Source organism: Scomber japonicus, chromosome 3 (genome assembly GCF_027409825.1).
Source record: "Scomber japonicus isolate fScoJap1 chromosome 3, fScoJap1.pri, whole genome shotgun sequence".
Classification (NCBI taxonomy): domain Eukaryota; kingdom Metazoa; phylum Chordata; class Actinopteri; order Scombriformes; family Scombridae; genus Scomber; species Scomber japonicus.
This window is the reverse complement of record NC_070580.1, coordinates 21,045,471-21,063,483: the sequence shown is the minus strand read 5'-3', so window position 1 is coordinate 21,063,483 and position 18,013 is coordinate 21,045,471. Positions and strand designations below refer to the sequence as shown.

At 38.7% G+C, this 18,013-nt stretch overlaps 2 protein-coding genes across 2 annotated transcripts in view; both read left to right on the top strand.

Annotated features, from left to right (window-relative positions):
• Positions 1 to 2,572: 2,572 nt before the first annotated feature.
• ptgis (prostaglandin I2 (prostacyclin) synthase) lies at positions 2,573 to 8,639 on the top strand. The gene is made up of 10 exons (XM_053316133.1): positions 2,573 to 2,679; positions 3,141 to 3,264; positions 3,685 to 3,863; positions 3,970 to 4,116; positions 4,248 to 4,360; positions 4,459 to 4,640; positions 6,634 to 6,796; positions 7,116 to 7,297; positions 7,769 to 7,920; positions 8,480 to 8,639. Exons 1-10 carry the CDS (start codon positions 2,609 to 2,611, stop codon positions 8,637 to 8,639), a joined length of 1,473 nt encoding a protein of 490 aa, XP_053172108.1. The 5' UTR covers positions 2,573 to 2,608.
• A 1,244-nt stretch (positions 8,640 to 9,883) lies between these two features.
• Positions 9,884 to 18,013, top strand: part of kcnb1 (potassium voltage-gated channel, Shab-related subfamily, member 1) — a 32,077-nt gene continuing 23,947 nt past the window's right edge. Inside the window, exons 1-2 of the mRNA XM_053315534.1 lie at positions 9,884 to 9,964; positions 12,046 to 12,660. Coding sequence (XP_053171509.1) covers positions 9,884 to 9,964; positions 12,046 to 12,660 — 696 coding nt within the window. The remainder of the gene's footprint in view (positions 9,965 to 12,045; positions 12,661 to 18,013) is intronic.

The following is an 18,013-nucleotide window of genomic DNA, read 5'->3' as shown; positions in this document are numbered from 1 at the left end:
TACGATAATGAAGACATAACAGCTAGATATTTAAAAGACAGTGGGTGAGAGAGACAGTTCAAAGATCACCAGATTATACATTACTGCAAATATAGGTCTAAATGTTTTGAGACAAACTGTTACATTGTACTTGATGTTTGTTGTTACCAGAGGCTATTTTGCTTTAAGTCATTTGGTTTCGAACGCACCACACCCACCTTTTACGAAACAGACTGTTTAGGCTCATTAACATAATAACAGCATGATTCCTTAGATACAGGCCCTATTGGCTGGCATATGGTCCCTTCCCTGCCCTTGGGCGATATCTAAAGACTTTAAGCCTGATTCAGACTGATTCAATGGAAAGCATTAGACAATGAATATCTTTCTTTTCATGTGTAACATCACATTGAGGGAGTAGTTCTGAAAAGCATGGTAAGTGGTGCTCAATTCATCACTTTTTAAAAAATCAGCAGAACATGGAGAACTCATTTTTGTTGATGATGTCATCCACTAATTTTACTGCTTTATCATTTTCTAAATATATATAAACATTAGATACATCTTACTATCTATAAGTTAGAGAGCATTGTGTGTGTGTGTGTGTGTGTGTGCGTGTGTGTGTGTGTGAGACTGAGAAAGGTATTAATATTGATGGAATATACAATTTTACATATGCTAAGATTATTAATGTATCATCTTAATATGGTAACATGGGGTTTTATCAGGACCCATATATGTCTTTGTCATCATTGTTATACACTATTATTGTGTTTTAAATTAGCTAAAAACATAATTTTTTTAGAGTTGGGATGTCATTTATAAAATGTGACATTTCTCAGCAGGAACAGCCCATGAGTTTCATATTTGTCCATTTGTTTCAAAGTTGTGTTGTTATAGATAGTCTGATTCTGTGGCATTCATTGATGGAAGAAGTATTCAGGTCCTTTATTTAATTAAAAGTATCAATACAACAATATGAATATTTAATTACAAGTAAAAATGCATTAAAGATTCTACTTACCATACTTATACAAGTATAAAGTATAAAGTACTATCAGTTAAATTTACTGGAGTAAAATTTCTAATTTTGCTGAAAATTTGAGTTTTACTTTAGTACTTTAAATAGTATTTAAATGAAGAATTCTTACTTGGAATTAAGTATTTTTACATTTTAGGATTGAAACCTGAGTACTTCTTCCAGCCCTGCATGTCACATAATCTGATGGGTGACCAAATATGGTGTAACACTGGTCATTTAGGTAAGAGCACACAAGCAGTGTTCTACTGAGTTGCCCTCAAATGATCAGTTTACAGTAAAAAGTAAAGTTAAAATGTGTTTTTTCAGTCATTGTGTTAGTTCAGTTTGTTGATGTCCAGTGACTCTGTCTCTTAAAAAAAAATTGGTCGTTGAATACAAAGTAGCTTTAATAGTTTAATTCTTATTTTGGCCATGATATTGGCTTAAAAGTGGATACTATGTTCTCTATATATTCATTAAACTTATTCCAAAGGATACCATGTTAATTCTGTGTTTTATCAAAAAAATGTTTAACCAGGCTCAGCAGAATTTGGATATTAAAGCTGACTGCTGTTAAACCACCAATTTCATCAATTTACTTCAGTGTCCCTTATTAAACTTCTCCTTCTGTTAGAAGCAGAGGCTGAAAGTGTGTGACCACCCTCTGCTGGTGGTTTATGTACAGCATGCGGCCTATGTAATTCAGTCTAAATCTGCAAGCAGCAGGGAACCAGTACCGGTCCATTAGATAGGAACACACTTTTTTAAATGTTATTTTAGAACTTTTGTGGGCTTAACAATTTTACACACATAATTACAATTTACATGTATTCCATTTGTTCTGTTTTTGTTTTTAGTCCAGTAAGATATGAGTCATTGGTCATTCATTCACAAGTATTCATTTTAGAAGACTCATAGTATCATATATGGGAGTTAAAAAAACTAGTGGGAGCTATCTGTTCTGTAGAACTAAGCACATTAATCAGAGGTTTCGGTGTGGCAGCGTCATCTGTTGATACTGTACTTGTACTTCCTGTAACTGTCTCTGAAATAACAGTCATCTGGAGGTAAAAATAGTAGGGATTTCCCAATGTTAGAAGGATATCTAATGCTGTCGTAAAAATATTTCCCATCAACAAGCCTCATGAGAGTATGACATTCGCCATGAAATATGTGCGTCCTGACATCACCCCTTACTGAGTGAAAAGGCCCTTTACCTTGATGATGTCAGTGCTGTGAAATGTTCTGGCAGGTGTCTGTGCCACATACAGAGTAAAGTATAAAAGACAGATTTTGTGCAAGCTGTTTGACAGTATACTGAAATGTGTAACTTCATATAAGCTATGTTCTTGACAGTAGTAGTAGTTTTTGAGTGCTTTCAGTTTGCTTTCTCATTTTGTGCCTTATGTGGTTTGTTTGTGGTTGGATATAATCTGACAGTGTCGACTGCAGAGTATTGTGTAACACTGTGTCACCAGCCACACCTTTCCACGCCTTCTAACAAATACAGTAATAGTCACAGTTGAGGCTCCAGAATATAAGTGAGGTGGCAGCGGCTATAGAGTAATTTATCTGTGGGACAGCACGAGTATCAGACTTTACAAAAAAATGCTGTGGATAATATTCTTAATGCTTAATGGACTGCTTGTACTAGCGCTCCTTTACTCCACTCGCACAAGGTAAAGCCATTTATTAATATGTAGATTTTTGCAGATATTAAATTATTAGTACGAGTTTCTTGAACAAGTTGTATAAGTCTGAAGATTTGCAAATTACTGAAAAATCATATTTTATGAATGTTTTCATTTAGAAAAAGGTGTCTTATTGTAATTTACTAAAGTTAAGTAATATTAATCAAAAACATACAGTAGGGTCCAAAAGTGTGAGACCGCTTTCACATTCAAGTGAACTGCTTTATCAAAGCAACATTCCTTAAGAAAATAACACTAAAAATAATTATTTTGGTCTAAACTGTGGCCTAATTACACGTTGCATGGTTTTTCAACCACACAATAGACATCGCTTTACGGTATGACTTTGTGTGAACTCCAAACCTGCCTTAAGATTTATAAGACGTAAGTAAACCAACTCTATTACATCGTAGTTGTTTTAATGTGTTTCCTGATATTGTACTTGACAGACAAAAGAATGAACCACCTCTGGACAAAGGTTTTGTGCCATGGTTGGGGCATGCACTTGAATTTGGAAAAGATGCTGCAAAGTTTTTGGCCAGGATGAAAGAAAAACATGGGGATATCTTTACAGTAAGTTCTGATGAAGGCTGTTTTAAGTAACTGAGAAGCTCTGAAATTTTGCAATTGATGAAACTGATAAACATCACATGGGTTGATTGAACAATGCCAAAAAATGTTTGTGTATACAGGAGCAGGACATTTGTATATGGATCTGATAATGCAAATTATGATATGAAATGTAAATCAGGCCTTCATGGGAAAGCAACAAAATGCTCCTTTTAAAAATATATTGCATGTGTCATACTAGAAGATTCATTTGTCTCCCACAACGCTTTCACAATTGCTTCCTTGCAAGTAAATGGCCACACCATGTGGTCCCACAGACCAAAGATGAACCTTTTTTTAGGATAAAATATCAGTAATGAAACCAACTCAAGAATGCAACTAAAACCAATGAATATTTGAACATCTAAAATAATGTCCCTTCAGGTCTGTGTTGCTGGTCATTACGTGACTGTGCTGTTGGACCCAAACTCCTTTGATGATGTGCTGAATGACACTGTTTTCTTGGACTTCACCCGCAACAGAAACCATCTCAAAAAAAGAATATTCAGTCTACAGCTGCCAACAAGCCTCAGGCCTTCAGCAGAAAGGAAATGGATGGAAATGTAATGGATGCATAATTGACATGCAAACCATATCGACCTAAGACCTTGTGGTTCACTGAGTGAGTTCTGTGATCTAAATATTGTTTCTGTTTGGCTTTTTCCCCAGGCATTTTCAAGGCTTCAGTCTATCCAAGCTCAGCACTTCTATGACCACTCACCTGCAGAACCTGCTGTTGAATGAACAAAAAAGCTGCAGCCCATCAGAGTGGAGTCAGGAGGGCCTCTTCAGCCTCTGTTATAGCCTTCTTTTTAGGTGACATACATGACTATAACCTAGCCAGATACTATTAATCAAATTAGGGTTAGGATGTCAGAGTTTATACTACCAAAAGTGACAAAGATTATTATTATCAATCAATTAAGCATTTGTATTGTTGTGCTCAGGGCTGGATATCTGACATTGTTTGAGAGGACAGACAATACTGCTGCTGTCTACAAAGAGTTCCGCAAGTTTGATGATCTTCTCACCAAACTGGCTCACTGCTCACTAAAGCGAGGCAAGTTGCACAATAGCAAAGATTTCAGCTTTTTATAAGACTACTACATTGTTACAGTACAGCAAGAAGTTAATGAATGTATGTTGGATCTCTATCAGAGGAAAGCAAAACAGTCAACTCAGCACGGGAGCAATTGTGTGAGCTGCTGTCCCCAAACTGGCTGAGTGGAGGGTCCGAGTCGAGCTCCTGGCAGCGGAGCTACCATCGCTTCCTTGAGGAGGCGGGCGTAGACGCTGACATGCAGAAAAGAGCTTTATTGTTGCAGTTGTGGACCACACAGGTTAGAGCTGTTTTACTGTCTTCCTCCCCCCCACACACACATACACACACATTAGATCATGGTCACTTTTGTGGACACTACATTAAGTTCTGGGAGACTTGTCTAAGCCTAACCCCTACCCTAACCTTTACCAATTAATCAGCTTTGGTTCCCCCTAACCCCAACCCAAACACACACACACACACACACACACACACACACACACAAACACACACACACACACACACAATAAAACCAAAGCACACAAACTTCCCCACACCCAGACTGCATGCTTGAATTCCACTTGGCAGTGTTCAAACAGACAACAATGCAGCAGTGGATTCCTCTCTGCCAGTTACTCAGAAAAACCTGCCTCAACCTGTCGCTCAGAGAGGAGTTTACCAGTTTTGATCATGTGATTCGGTTTCCATGACATTTAGTGATTACACATGTGTTAGTTAGCTGTAGTTGCTTCCTTATTTTCATACATCACAGTTTCAGGTACTCATACCTGGAAAATGTGCTGTCATTCAGGTTTTCTACTCATTTGCATTTGAAACATGATAGCCTTAATAAATCTTTACAAGATTTAGTGACAGCTTTCACTTTGGATTAATCAGAAACGCTAACAATACCCATAAATTAAGCTTCTTGTACAAATAGTGTCTGTTTATTTAGTTTCAAATGACTACTGGGTCCATGTTTACATTATTAGCATTATTGTCACATTTGTAAATTCAGAAATGTTGCTTCTTTGGTCTCACCACTCCAGACATGTCCAGAATTATACTGCCATTGCTCTGTTTTGCCAGTTGGGGGAGATAGCAAGCTGTTTTGTTGTGTCCTATTGTATGCAGTTCAGATATGCTACAGTTTAGCTTTCATAATAGCTTTAGCCCTCCATTAACCTGCCATACTCACTAACACAACGATTGCTCACCCTATAGCACTAGTGTACATAGTGTGAGGAAAGACCTTGGCCAGGGTACCATTTTCAGATGCTCTACTGGTTTGGGCGAGACCACTAGTCCTGCAGTGTTTGTTTGTGCTTTATCACATCTACTGGGATATGGGAGCACACAGTCTCAGTCTGGGATGGAAACTGGAACAGCACTGCAGAGAATAGAGGGATTAGATATGAGACTACTGAAAGGTGCCAGAGTGAATATGGTTTATGTGTTACAGGCAGACTGACGTACTTCAGAGGAAATTTCAAAATTTAGGATTTCACTACCTCATCATGGGATTGTACATGATCTGTACAAACTGGAGGTTGCTCTCCTCTTTCCATTTGCAAACAATCAATGTTATTGACTGAAACATATTTAGACTGAGATTGATTTATCATTTACTTTCCTTTTAAGAGAAAAGTTGTTTTTAAAAAAAGAAGAGATTTGATGTGTTGTCTGTATACTCTCATGCCAACTTAAAATGAATTGCTGACCATATGTGGAAAGTCAAAGTTAATGTAAAATATAGCAGGTCACTAACTGAAACGTTAATCTTGAGTGAATCTTGTGTTCCTATTTTTACCCAGTGAACCAAGAAGTACCTCCCTGCAGCTGTTAGGGTAACCAGACGTATATTATCAGGTGATCTGGAGATCTGAGAGGGCAAAGAGACAATGTGATGCGCACGTAGTCGCTTTTGCGCATTTGCCCTGGTTGTCAATGGGGAGGTGACCTGAGATGTGCACAGTTAAAGAGAACAGCTCCCTTAACCCATAGCAATTACTATCTGACAGGCTCAGGTGTCTCTCCCTGAGAAGCTGACAGCAGCGTCTACAAAGTGCACACTCATTCACTCGCTTTTCCTCATATCTGTCATATTCAGACAGCACTACTACAGATTTCTGAGAGGAAATATTAGTCAGAATATTCCTAACAGTAAATAAGCAATAACTCATATACACAGATAAACAAAATATAATTGATTATTCAAAATGTACACTAACTTTTGTGCAGTTTAAATAAATGTATGGAGTGCATGCTAATTTAGATCTTTTTCCATTTAGTGTAATGCTGGACCTGCTGCCTTCTGGCTGCTGGGCTTCCTCCTTACTCACCCTGATGCCATGGAGGCTGTTAAATCAGAGATCAGAGGCCTCACTCTCCAGGACAGTTCCCTAAAGCATCCCCCCATCAACCCACTGGAGACATGCAGCACACCTGTGTTTGGTAGGTAACAGCTGCTTGCAGCCTTTTCAGGATTTCATTCAGCTCTTCTGCCTCAGGGTTTAGCCAATCCAATGAGATGGAAAAAAGAGGCTCATTTGACTTGTTGGAAATAACAAGATAAGAAAAGCACTGAAACACTGACAGTGACAATTAAAGTTTGACCTTTGATTCAATTAAATGATGATTGCGTTTTTTTAATGTATTCATCTGTGCAAATGTTTGTACCTCTCCAAATTTCTCTAAATTACGGCATCACTGATTTAACTCGCACTGACACGCCTCTGACATCATCCACTCTGCTGTCCTTTCCATTCTGCAGATAGTGTTCTGAGTGAGACCCTACGGCTCACCGCTGCGGTTATGATCAGTAGAGAGGTGGTGCAAGACAAGATCCTGCGCATGGCCGATGGACAGGAATACCACCTCAGACGAGGGGACAGAGTGTGTGTGTTCCCTTTCCTCAGCCCACAAACTGACCCAGAGATACACCAAGAACCACAGGTACTTTGATCAAACACCTACACACAGTGTACTAACGTCACAAAAGTGAATAAGGTATACACTTTCATAAAACTGCACTGTTACTGTCATCGCTTAACATTCTGTGGAATATATTGAGCCTCCACAATCATTATACATATGGTATAACTCCACTGTGACATTGCTAAGCCATTTTGAGGAGGCAGGATTAAGTGGTGTGATTTAAATCACTGACAGAATACATCCTTTGGAGATAATCTGGTAAATGCCTACAAGTTCATCAATGAGAAGTTGACCAGTGAGAGAGCGAGATACAGATCTCAGCAGTCCCAGTATTCATCAATTTTATTTTCCTTAAAGGGTTTGAGAATCTGCATTTTCTTCAATACTCATATAATATGGTAATGAGGGTAATGAAGCACATTATATGAATGCATTTGAAGCATGTTTGTATGATATTATGATGCATATATGTTGTCAATCTTTTAACAGGTTTTCAAGTATGATCGCTTCTTAAATGAAGATCTGACAGCAAAGGATGAATTCTACAAGAATGGAAAAAGGCTGAAGTACTACACCATGCCTTGGGGCGCAGGGAATAATATGTGCATTGGGAAAGAATTTGCTGTAACGGCCATTAAAAAGTGAGTCTTTTTTAGATTCATATCTCTCTGTGATGTATTTTAAGTTTTCAAATGATGTGTTCATGATCAAAGCATTTCCTGCAATTTCATCCCGATAACTAGACCAGAACTGGTCAAATCTATCTCTACATAATATTCCCCTCGATTATCGTTTCAGTCCTGCTTTCATGTTCTTTATCATTATTTGCAACAAGCTGTAATGTAGTAATTGCTTATGCTCTGTGATGAGCTGCATGAAAGAGGCTAAGGGTAATAGAGGACACTCATTTGGGAAAGCATGTCTTTGGCAGACATCATATCCAGTCACAAAGGTTAAAGGTCAATCGTTGTAATTCACATCACTCAAAAATGGGAGCAGGGTAGTTTAGAGATTTAGAAGTTTGCTATTTCTAATCATATTGATTGATTTACCTAATGCTATTCTCCATCACATCATTGTGTTTCCTCAAGTGGATTCAACCATGTATATGAGGAACCTGCATGTTTTGATTAGACATGCTTATTGGTGGTTGTTTTTTGTATCTGTTCTAAACTGATTTTCCCCTCGGGTCTTGTCTAGATTCGTGTTCTTGCTCTTGACCAATCTTGATCTGGAGTTGATTGACCCAGAGGCTAAACTGCCACCAGTTAATGCCAGTCGTTATGGTTTTGGGATGCTCAAGCCAGATGGAGAACTGCAAGTCCGGTACAGACTGAAGAGGAAGCTGCATGACATGTGATTTGTAACTCAACTTATGCTAAATGTTTCAGTGATAGACCTTTTTTTCTCATATGTAGAATTATTTATTCTGTATTTACTCAATGCTCCTATATGTAAATAACTATTTAAATTAGTTGTGTGTAATTAATATTTTTTAATAAAAATAATAAAAATAAAAAGGAGTCATGACATTTCTCATTTTTGGCTAATGACTACAAGTCCCCTCCATACTTTTGGTTACACCTTCGAACATTTCCAGGCTTCAGCTTCCCCCTCCTGTTCCTTCTCGTGAATGTTTGACCTTCATTGTGCAAAATGATGTATGTGCCGAGTTTGACACTAGAAGGATGGTTTTTGCATTCATCTGCTGAAGAGGGAATGTTTCTCTTTGCTCACCTTAAATCTAAGTTGTAGTTGTCTAAAGCATGTAAGATTTGTGACATCAAAAATCATTTTCAAGCCGGTTCTGGTCAAGTATTCAGCTTACTTGAGTGTGACATGGAAACATTAAGCCTCTGGGCACACACATTGAGAATATATTTTACAGGGACAGTTGTCTAGTTCAGGTTTTGTAATGAGAAAATTCATTATATTCAGATGCTGGATTTTTCAATGAATGAGAAAGAGTTGATGTTTATCCTTCTAAGCATGTCTTAAAACATATCCCCAAAATAAAGGGAAACAGAAAACACTGCAGTAACATTAGTAACAGCATTACAGCATGACATTAACTTTTGACAACTTGATGAAGAGGAGGGGATGGGAAGAAACAGGGAAAATAATGAGTAGAGTATGATATTGGACAAGTGCTGCTTCATATCTGGAAATAGAAGAATTATTTATTTATTGCCCAATACTTATATGTGTAGATACAGTGGAGAGGGTAAACACACCTCAACATATCAGATTAAAGAGCACTAAATTGACCTCAAATCCTTATTATAGGGGTTCAATCATTTTCTCTGAGCATATACTGTCATTGATTTTGGCTCATGTTGTTGTTCTGCGCCTTCAGATCATATGACCTGAGGTCATGTAGTAGTTTATTTACACTATATCATTACATTATGCTTGTATCAAACACTACACCCCTGCTTAAACACGACAACGACGACGACGACAACAACAACAACATCGACAGCAACAGCAACAGCAACGGTGCAACATCAATCTGGTCAGTGCTAAAGCCAGGCGGGGCTGAAAGCGTTAAATCAGATGTGGAAGAGAAGAGCGGCGAGCTGCCATGAATCCACCTTCGGAGAGATGCTGCGCCTCCTCACACAGCTGACTGGCAACACAGGTATTCTGTCCGACTGGGCTCACGGCATACTTGTTGATCTTCGGGTAAAACATTGGGGCGATGTGCGGAACAGGAAAAACAGCGGGTAGGCAGTAGATCGTGCCGAGGATCTCTTTGCCATGTCGGAGGCAGAGGAGGGGGACATGGATTGGGTTAAACCCTGGCAATAGTAAACCAATAACGGCGCCTCCTTTTTTTAAAAAAAAATGCTACAGCTTCTTCTCCGTTTGTACCAGCGGATTGATTGTTCACAGAGCGGTACGTGCTGGTTTGATTCAGTGCATGATGGTAACAACTCACTACGGTATTTTAAGCTTATTTTTCAATCTCTGGACTTTGAATTATATGTACTATCAATTGCAATAGGTTAACAATGGCATGCAGGACTACCTTGCATAAAAACTGCACCAATATGGAGCAGGCAGCCTTTGAATAACATTAGAAACGCTTAACGATTGAAGATTTGCATTCATAACATTGCAGTTTGGGATTATTTAACACCACACCGAGCTTTTATTACCTTTCTCATTTGAGCTACGCATGTATACAATGTGTACACTGGAGGAAATGATGTTTTTTTTCTGTGTATTTTATCGAAGGGTGGAGGCTCATTCAAATTAACATTTATTTTTGCTGCTCCACTGCAGCATGTTACTGCATGTTCCATAACCGACATAACAATTTTGACACCCTCAGTTATGAATTTCGCGTTCCTATTTTGCATACGTAATTTGTTACGTGTAATACTGAGGCCTGATTGTGTTTGTGAAGTATCAGAAACTTTGTGTGATAGGGTTCAATGATCAGATCGGCAGGCCTGCAGGTGTTGCTTTATGCCATCTGAACAAAATAAACTGCGTGCAAAATGTGCAGCTCGTGCCACGTCTGCGGTCTTAAATGGTTTATAACATGTTGGGGCTGTTTGTCAGGAGAGCTCGGCGCGGTGCAGAGACTGAACGTCGCTTCCTGGCGCTTCAGCACCAGTAGACTGGACAGCGCACACTTTGTATCACACTCACTGTGGTGTCCCGCGTCCCCACCCACACTGCATGGGCGTAAATGAGCAGGGGCAAAGATCAACCAAAATGCTAGGGGTGACACACTACAACAAAAAAACGAACAAACACACAAACAAACAAACAAAGTCACATCAGGAAATCGGAAATGTTTTCCCTCTGTGCTGTGTGTAGCCATATATGGTCATACCTGGTTTAGTTGATCTCCTGAATTAGAAATGTATGATTCTGCTGACTTTTAGTAGGTGTGAGTCAACTCATATTTGAGGGTATAGTTATTATGGATTCTCAGGATTTGATAGTACTACAGATGCTTTGATAACAGTAATTTGTATTCAGAGATAATAAATCATTTATGAGTCTCTAGTTTTTCTGCCCTCAAGCCCTTCAAAATTGTGATTTTCAACTTTTTGCTATTTCTATGCTATTTCTCATTGGAACAACACTGCAGATGACATGATAACAGTAATGAGTAAAATACCCTGAATTGATTACAGTCAAATTCTTTACTTGTATTTGTTTCTCATTCTGCTGCCCAGAAGCCCTTTGAACAAGTGATTGTCAAGTCTGGTCTTCAAGACCCTGCAGTTCCCTGCTGGTTTTTTAACTATCTATCTAATCGGCAACTAACAAAGGAGACCAGGTGGCACTAGAATTGAATAAGTTGCTCTAAACCAATAGGTTTCCAATCTTTCTGGCTTGTGATAACTTGAAATGAAGCAATATTTACTTGTGACCATCTTTTTATGTGGACATGACCTATGAGCAGGTTAAACCAAAGAGTGATTTTGCCTTCTTGGATTGGGTCATTTTTAGAGACACGAAGAGGTGAAAGAACCGAGTGTTATATGAGAAAAAGGGAAAAAAAGAAGAAAAAACTTGGAAGTCAGTATGTTTGTGTAACAGAAATATGTTTTATTTTCTTACCCAAATCTTCTTGTGACTTCCTCCAACTTGTCTTGGGACTCCTGGGATCCAAGCCACAAGTTATTAACACTATATGAATCCAGAATCTGGTGTTTATTTTTAGCATACTAATGATTTTTTGTTTTGTTTTGTTTTTGGACTTCTTTAGATACAATAATGAAAGAAGACGGGACCAACTGTAGTCCATAACCCTGGATTTTCACCTGCTTCCTCATCTTCAAGTCATCATGGAGAAATCCTTGGCAGAGTTCAATAAAGCCAGCTCAACTTCATCACTTCCACCTGAGCCGGTGGACATCATTCGCAGCAAGTCAGGTTTCCGCAGAGTCAGGCTGAATGTTGGGGGCCTCCCACATGAAGTCCTGTGGCGAACGTTAGATAGGCTACCACGAACACGTTTGGGAAAGTTAAGAGATTGCAACACCCATGAATCTCTGATGGAGGTTTGTGATGACTACAACCTTGAGGAGAATGAGTACTTTTTCGACCGGCACCCTGGGGCGTTCACATCAATTCTGAACTTTTACCGCACGGGTAAGCTGCACATGATGGAGGAAATGTGTGCCCTGTCATTCAGTCAAGAACTTGACTACTGGGGCATTGATGAGATCTACCTGGAGTCGTGTTGCCAGGCAAGGTATCACCAGAAAAAGGAGCAAATGAATGAGGAGCTCAAAAGAGAAGCAGATAATATGAAAGACAGAGAGGGAGAAGAGTTCGACAACACTTGCTGTGCTGAAAAGCGAAAGAAACTTTGGGACCTGCTGGAAAAGCCAAGCTCTTCTGTTGCAGCAAAGGTAACTGTCACTGGATATTGGGTGTAAGAGTGTAATTGGTTGATTCCAGCATGACATGTATAGGCCTGCACATAGACCCACAAACACAGAGAGAATCATGAAAACTGTGACATATTGTTGAGTGGTATGAACACAGTCCTGATATAAACTAAGTTCCTCCGGCTGTGTGTGGCATTTTAAAATGACCTCATGAGTGATGTTTTGGTTTTCAGACCATTTAGGCTTTATTACACCATAACAATACTCAAGCACAAGACCACAACCTTTATGTGACCGTGGACTGCTAAGTGTTCTTGTGAGAAACATTGACAACTGAACATAGATAATTGCACTTTCCATTACTCATAGAGCACCACTAAAAATGCACTTTGTTCTTTTCAGACTTACAAACACATTTTAAAGGACATTTAAAGTAGCTTTTACTGTTTGCTTTACTGTAGGTTAAGATTGGAACACAGTGAGGTATGGAAATCATAGAGGAAGCTAGTGGATGGGATTTATCAGTATGAGATTTGTGTGTTATTATGTGCCATTACTGCTTTTCAACAACCAGAAAAGGGCATACAAGTTACTGCGACAGCCAGATGAGTTTTGTAACAGTGGAAAGGGCTGTATGGATGTATCGCTATTAACCACCTTTAAAACACGACACACAGTTCATTATCTCAATCTCCTGTAATTCTCATATTACCAAACTTGTTACAATAGTTAGTTGTTGTCTCACCTTTTCAAATCAGACCCATCCAGACCTTTCACACACAGAAAAACCCAACTTCAGAAACACAGATGTACAAAAGCACATGCATCCAGAAGTGAAAATGCATGCTTAGATTATATCTGACATCACAATAAATCCCTTTAAATACAATTTAGCTTAATATTTGAGATATGTATGAGTATTGAAGTAATATTCCCTGGATTCTATCAGATGTTTGTTTGGGACACACACACCCTGCATCACCCTATGCCAACTGTATTGAGACAGGGGACTCAGCCTCTACTGGAGGCTGGGATATTGAATCATATTGTTGTGCACATATGAAGCAAGTCAGAAATGACTGAGCATTGTTCGAATTACTCTGATAAATCAATGCTTGGGATGGGCACTTTTTGATCAATAGAAGATGGTTTTGACAAGCCATTACCATTCATATTTTCCTGAACATAAGTGAACAAGAAATGTTAAAGACTAGAGGCTAGAGAAGAATTTGTAACTCTGGAGTTAGCTCAAGTCAGTTATGAGTAAGAGAAAACATACTACTTGTGCAAACATATAGCTGTTAAAATTGAAAACCCACATGGTTGTGTTAAACATTATGTACTACTTGGTTGAAAAAGCATGTAACCCTGCATTCTGGTTGTAGCTGCTGTGTGTTAAACGCCCCCAGTCATAACTAGACATTGAGATTCTCACTCTACTGCACATTATTTCCATGTCTGAAGGCCATGTCCTAGTGTGCTGACTTTTATCAGCTGTGCTCAGTCTTAGTCTGTACAAAAGGACAGATTTGGCAGTCCTTTCAGAGAGCTACACCTGCAACTGCAACCTGGGAGACCACAGAGGTGTTAAACACAAGCAGCCTTTGATCACCCTCTTCTATGCTGGATTGGCGGGATCAAAGAGGGCACTGTGTCTTTCCGGTGCTGCTTGTAATGTTTTAAAGGCAGCAGAATGCCTTATTGGGCTTGCAGTGGTCGTTGTATAGGAAATGGAAATGAAACTATTAGTTTGTGTTGGATGATGCTTTGCGGTGAGGGTTTGGTGAGAGCTGTCAATGCCTCCCACAATCTGACTGAGATGAGTGCTGCGAGTCTGTCAGTAAAATGCCTTCTTCATGGGAATCAAAGAGATACAAAATCAATGTTTATTGTGTTAGAGCTAAGAAAGTGCTGTAGCCTACAAAAAGAAGATGACCACTTTGAGGAGGCCATACGTTGTTATCTCCATTATTGCACTTTCATGTCTGCAATTTATCAAAATATCACCGGAGAACAGTTTTGATGTACTTAATCATTATGGGTACTCCTAATTTAAAATCTGCGATTGTTAGCAGCGAATGTATAGCGCTCAATAGCCACCAATTAATAAGTGGATGCAGTGCTTACTATTAAAAGTGTTGATGTAAATTAACAACACAGCTAAACATTATCTTGGTTTGGTAATCATAAGCCCTACAGCAGACATTGCAAGGCCAGAAAAAAAGAGCAACCTCAACACAGCAAGAAGAGTTTATCAGTCCGTTATTAGCTTAAAAGAGCAAAGTAAAACCACAAACCAAAATACTAAAAGCACTGATAGGGATTGATGTATTGTCTAAGCCATTTTTTTTAATAGGCTGGAACAAAGTGTGGGCACGTTGAGTGGCCGAGCTTCAACCATAAACTGTCCCAATGTTAGCTCATCAGCTGTACTCTCCTATCCTGGGTCAGAGATGTAAATGTATGTGTAACAGATGGTGAATGTTAGAGACAAGCACAAAACAAATGGTTACCAAGCAACAAAAGTACAATTTTATCATCATTGAAGGAGAGGGTACTGAACATTAGAGTAGGTCTATTTGTGTTGCTTTCTCTCTCCCTCTGTGTGTGTGTTTTTGTGTGTCTATGTGTGTGTGTGTGTGTGTGTGTGTGTGTGTGTGTGTGTGTGTGTGTGTGTGTGTGTGTGTGTGTGTGTGTGTGCATGTGTGCGTGTGTGTGCATGTGTGATCACACTTCTGCTTAGTTCCTGTATTTTAATGTCTTTACCAAGCAACACATGGAAACGAGCAGTAGCTGCAGTATTTCGTCGGAAAAAGCCTGTAACGCTGCCTGTGTTCTTTCTGTTCTGCTGTCCTTCCTGTCTTTCTTTTCTCTTACTGGCTGATATCAGGCTTCCTTCCTCACGTTCTTCAGGCTCCTCCACTATACCTCCGACTAAATGTCAGGGAAATGTCACATTAATTATTCTCTGGGAGACTCCAGGCCCAATTTGAAGCTCCCCTCTCCTCTGTTTACATTCTTTGTGAGCCACAGCATTGTCTGTCTCTCGCTCAAATCAGATTTGAGTCACCAAAAATAAGATTGTGTCTGACCGCTGGCAAAGCAATGGGTAACAGTCAGATTGGTGCTAAGAAAAGCCTTTTTTCCACCTGCAGTAGCATTTATGTAATGTCATCACAGATTGGGGTGGTTTCTGTCATTAATAATACCAGATAATACCAGGACTGTTAGACTTAACCAGATTAGGATGCTGAGTATATCATTAATAGGCAAATATTCCTTCTTTATACTGTCACCCACAAACAAAACGTGAAAAGTAGTGATGTCAGCATAAATCCTTTTCTCCTTTTGTAGCCTACAGCATAAAATTGGATTTTGATTGATATTTAGTTGGGAATTTTATGTAATTTCAGGGGCATCATCCAAAGATATTTCCCCCTCTGAAGCCATCCATTATTAAAGCACTGAACTATATCAACCCTGACCATAGTTTACACTAACATTTTTAAGATTCTGTTTGATGCTTAATGGAGTCAATAGTATCAACATGGGTTTAGCTTCAAACTATTTAAGGAGGGGCCGAACATGAATGTTGAATGTGAAACATTTTTGTCCAACATGCATCAAAAAAATGTAGAATTACCAATTCCCACTCTTTCAGTGGGTATTGTGCGTCAGATGGCAGGCAACTAATTTCAGTTATGCTCCTCTCATGTTACACTAAAGATGACATATAAATGTGGGTTGGCTATATTCCTATCAGTCTGCTGCACAGTCCAAGACACGAAGCAACCAGTCTGGAATCTATTACTATTTCTGACAGCTGAAAAGTCACAGCCAGTTAAATGGATGATGATGGATACAAGGCGGACATATGAACAACTGCCAAAATGCTATATTGCAATTCAGATGCTAAATCATTTATTAAATATGCATTTCTAGACTGTGTATGTCACAAAAGGCCAACAACACATATCCCATAAATGTCTGTTATGAATAGAGCTTTCTGTTGCCTAAATTTGGATGTGTGTATCCTTTGCTGTTTTTAGCACCTCATTATACATTGTGCATTGATTGGAGCCGTCAGGAAATCCTCATCAACTCACATCTTCAGGAGGTGAGATGGCCTCATCTGAGGAGGAAGCCCAGGTTCATCCTGTGGAAGATTGAGCCTTGATTTGATTTTAATATTTTGAAGCCAGTTTTTAGAGCAAGTCGAGGTCACAAATGACTTTTCTTTTGATAGCTTAAAGAGGTGACATAATCATACTTTTGTTAGAGTGTTGCTTTTGACCTTATTTGTCTCTCCAATATCCCACACTGTAGTAACATCTTACAGGTATTTGCTTTAAAAATGTTACATTCATAGAGACAGACTCGTCTCTGTTATGATAGAAGATTAATTTATCTCTGTATGTAAGTTTAATTGTGGTGTTCATCAAGGGTCCATTCTCAGTACAATTTTGAATTCAATTTACATCAGTCAGGTGATACAAAGCCATGACGTCCTATTCTGTTGCTATGTGGATAACACACAATTATACTGTATGTTCCACTGTGATCCAACACCTCTTAAAATTTTGATTATGATAAAACTAAGTGGCACATCAAAGTATTGAGCAGACTGCTTGTCCAGTACATTTTTATGTGCAGTCTTTTTTACTGCACATACTTTTGTTTTTTCCCCCTCCCTGCTGACTACTGTGATGTATTTTTCACTGACATCAGTCAGAACTCCCTCCAAATTTCTCTGCAATCTGCTTATTCAATCAGGGAACATGTTATGTACTAATTTAACACATTTTCTTATTGGTGGCTCTAGGAGAATGCTCATGGATTACATAAACCAGGGTTCATCTTCTGGGGTGAATTATGGCAATCTGTCCTTTATATTTTAAAATGTTGCATATGTATGTGGAAATTTTAGCCTTCGGACTAGAGGAAAGGGATCACCTATTTTCAATTAATGCTCTCATTTCATGGATATCCAGCTAAGCACTGTTGAGTTCTTCACATTACCATTTTTAACAATCTATAACAGTCATGCACCACATTTTGCAAACTCATCTAAACTAAAGAACTAAGGGGATTGTTGTTAAAGGAGGTTTACGTTTGACAACAATTCTGGTTACTTTCATCTAGATTTGATACAGCATTATATGCTTGGTATTTGGCAGTTCAGTACTACAGGTCAGGATAACACAATATAGACTTGTTTTCATTGTGGGCAATGACAGGTTATGAAAACAATAATGACCAATGTTATACAGACCAATACTAGTGAGAACAAGTATTTAAGAATAAATACAACAAAATAAAATAAAACCCAGTGAAAAATTATACAAAATGGGTTTTTTTGTTTGACACATATTGC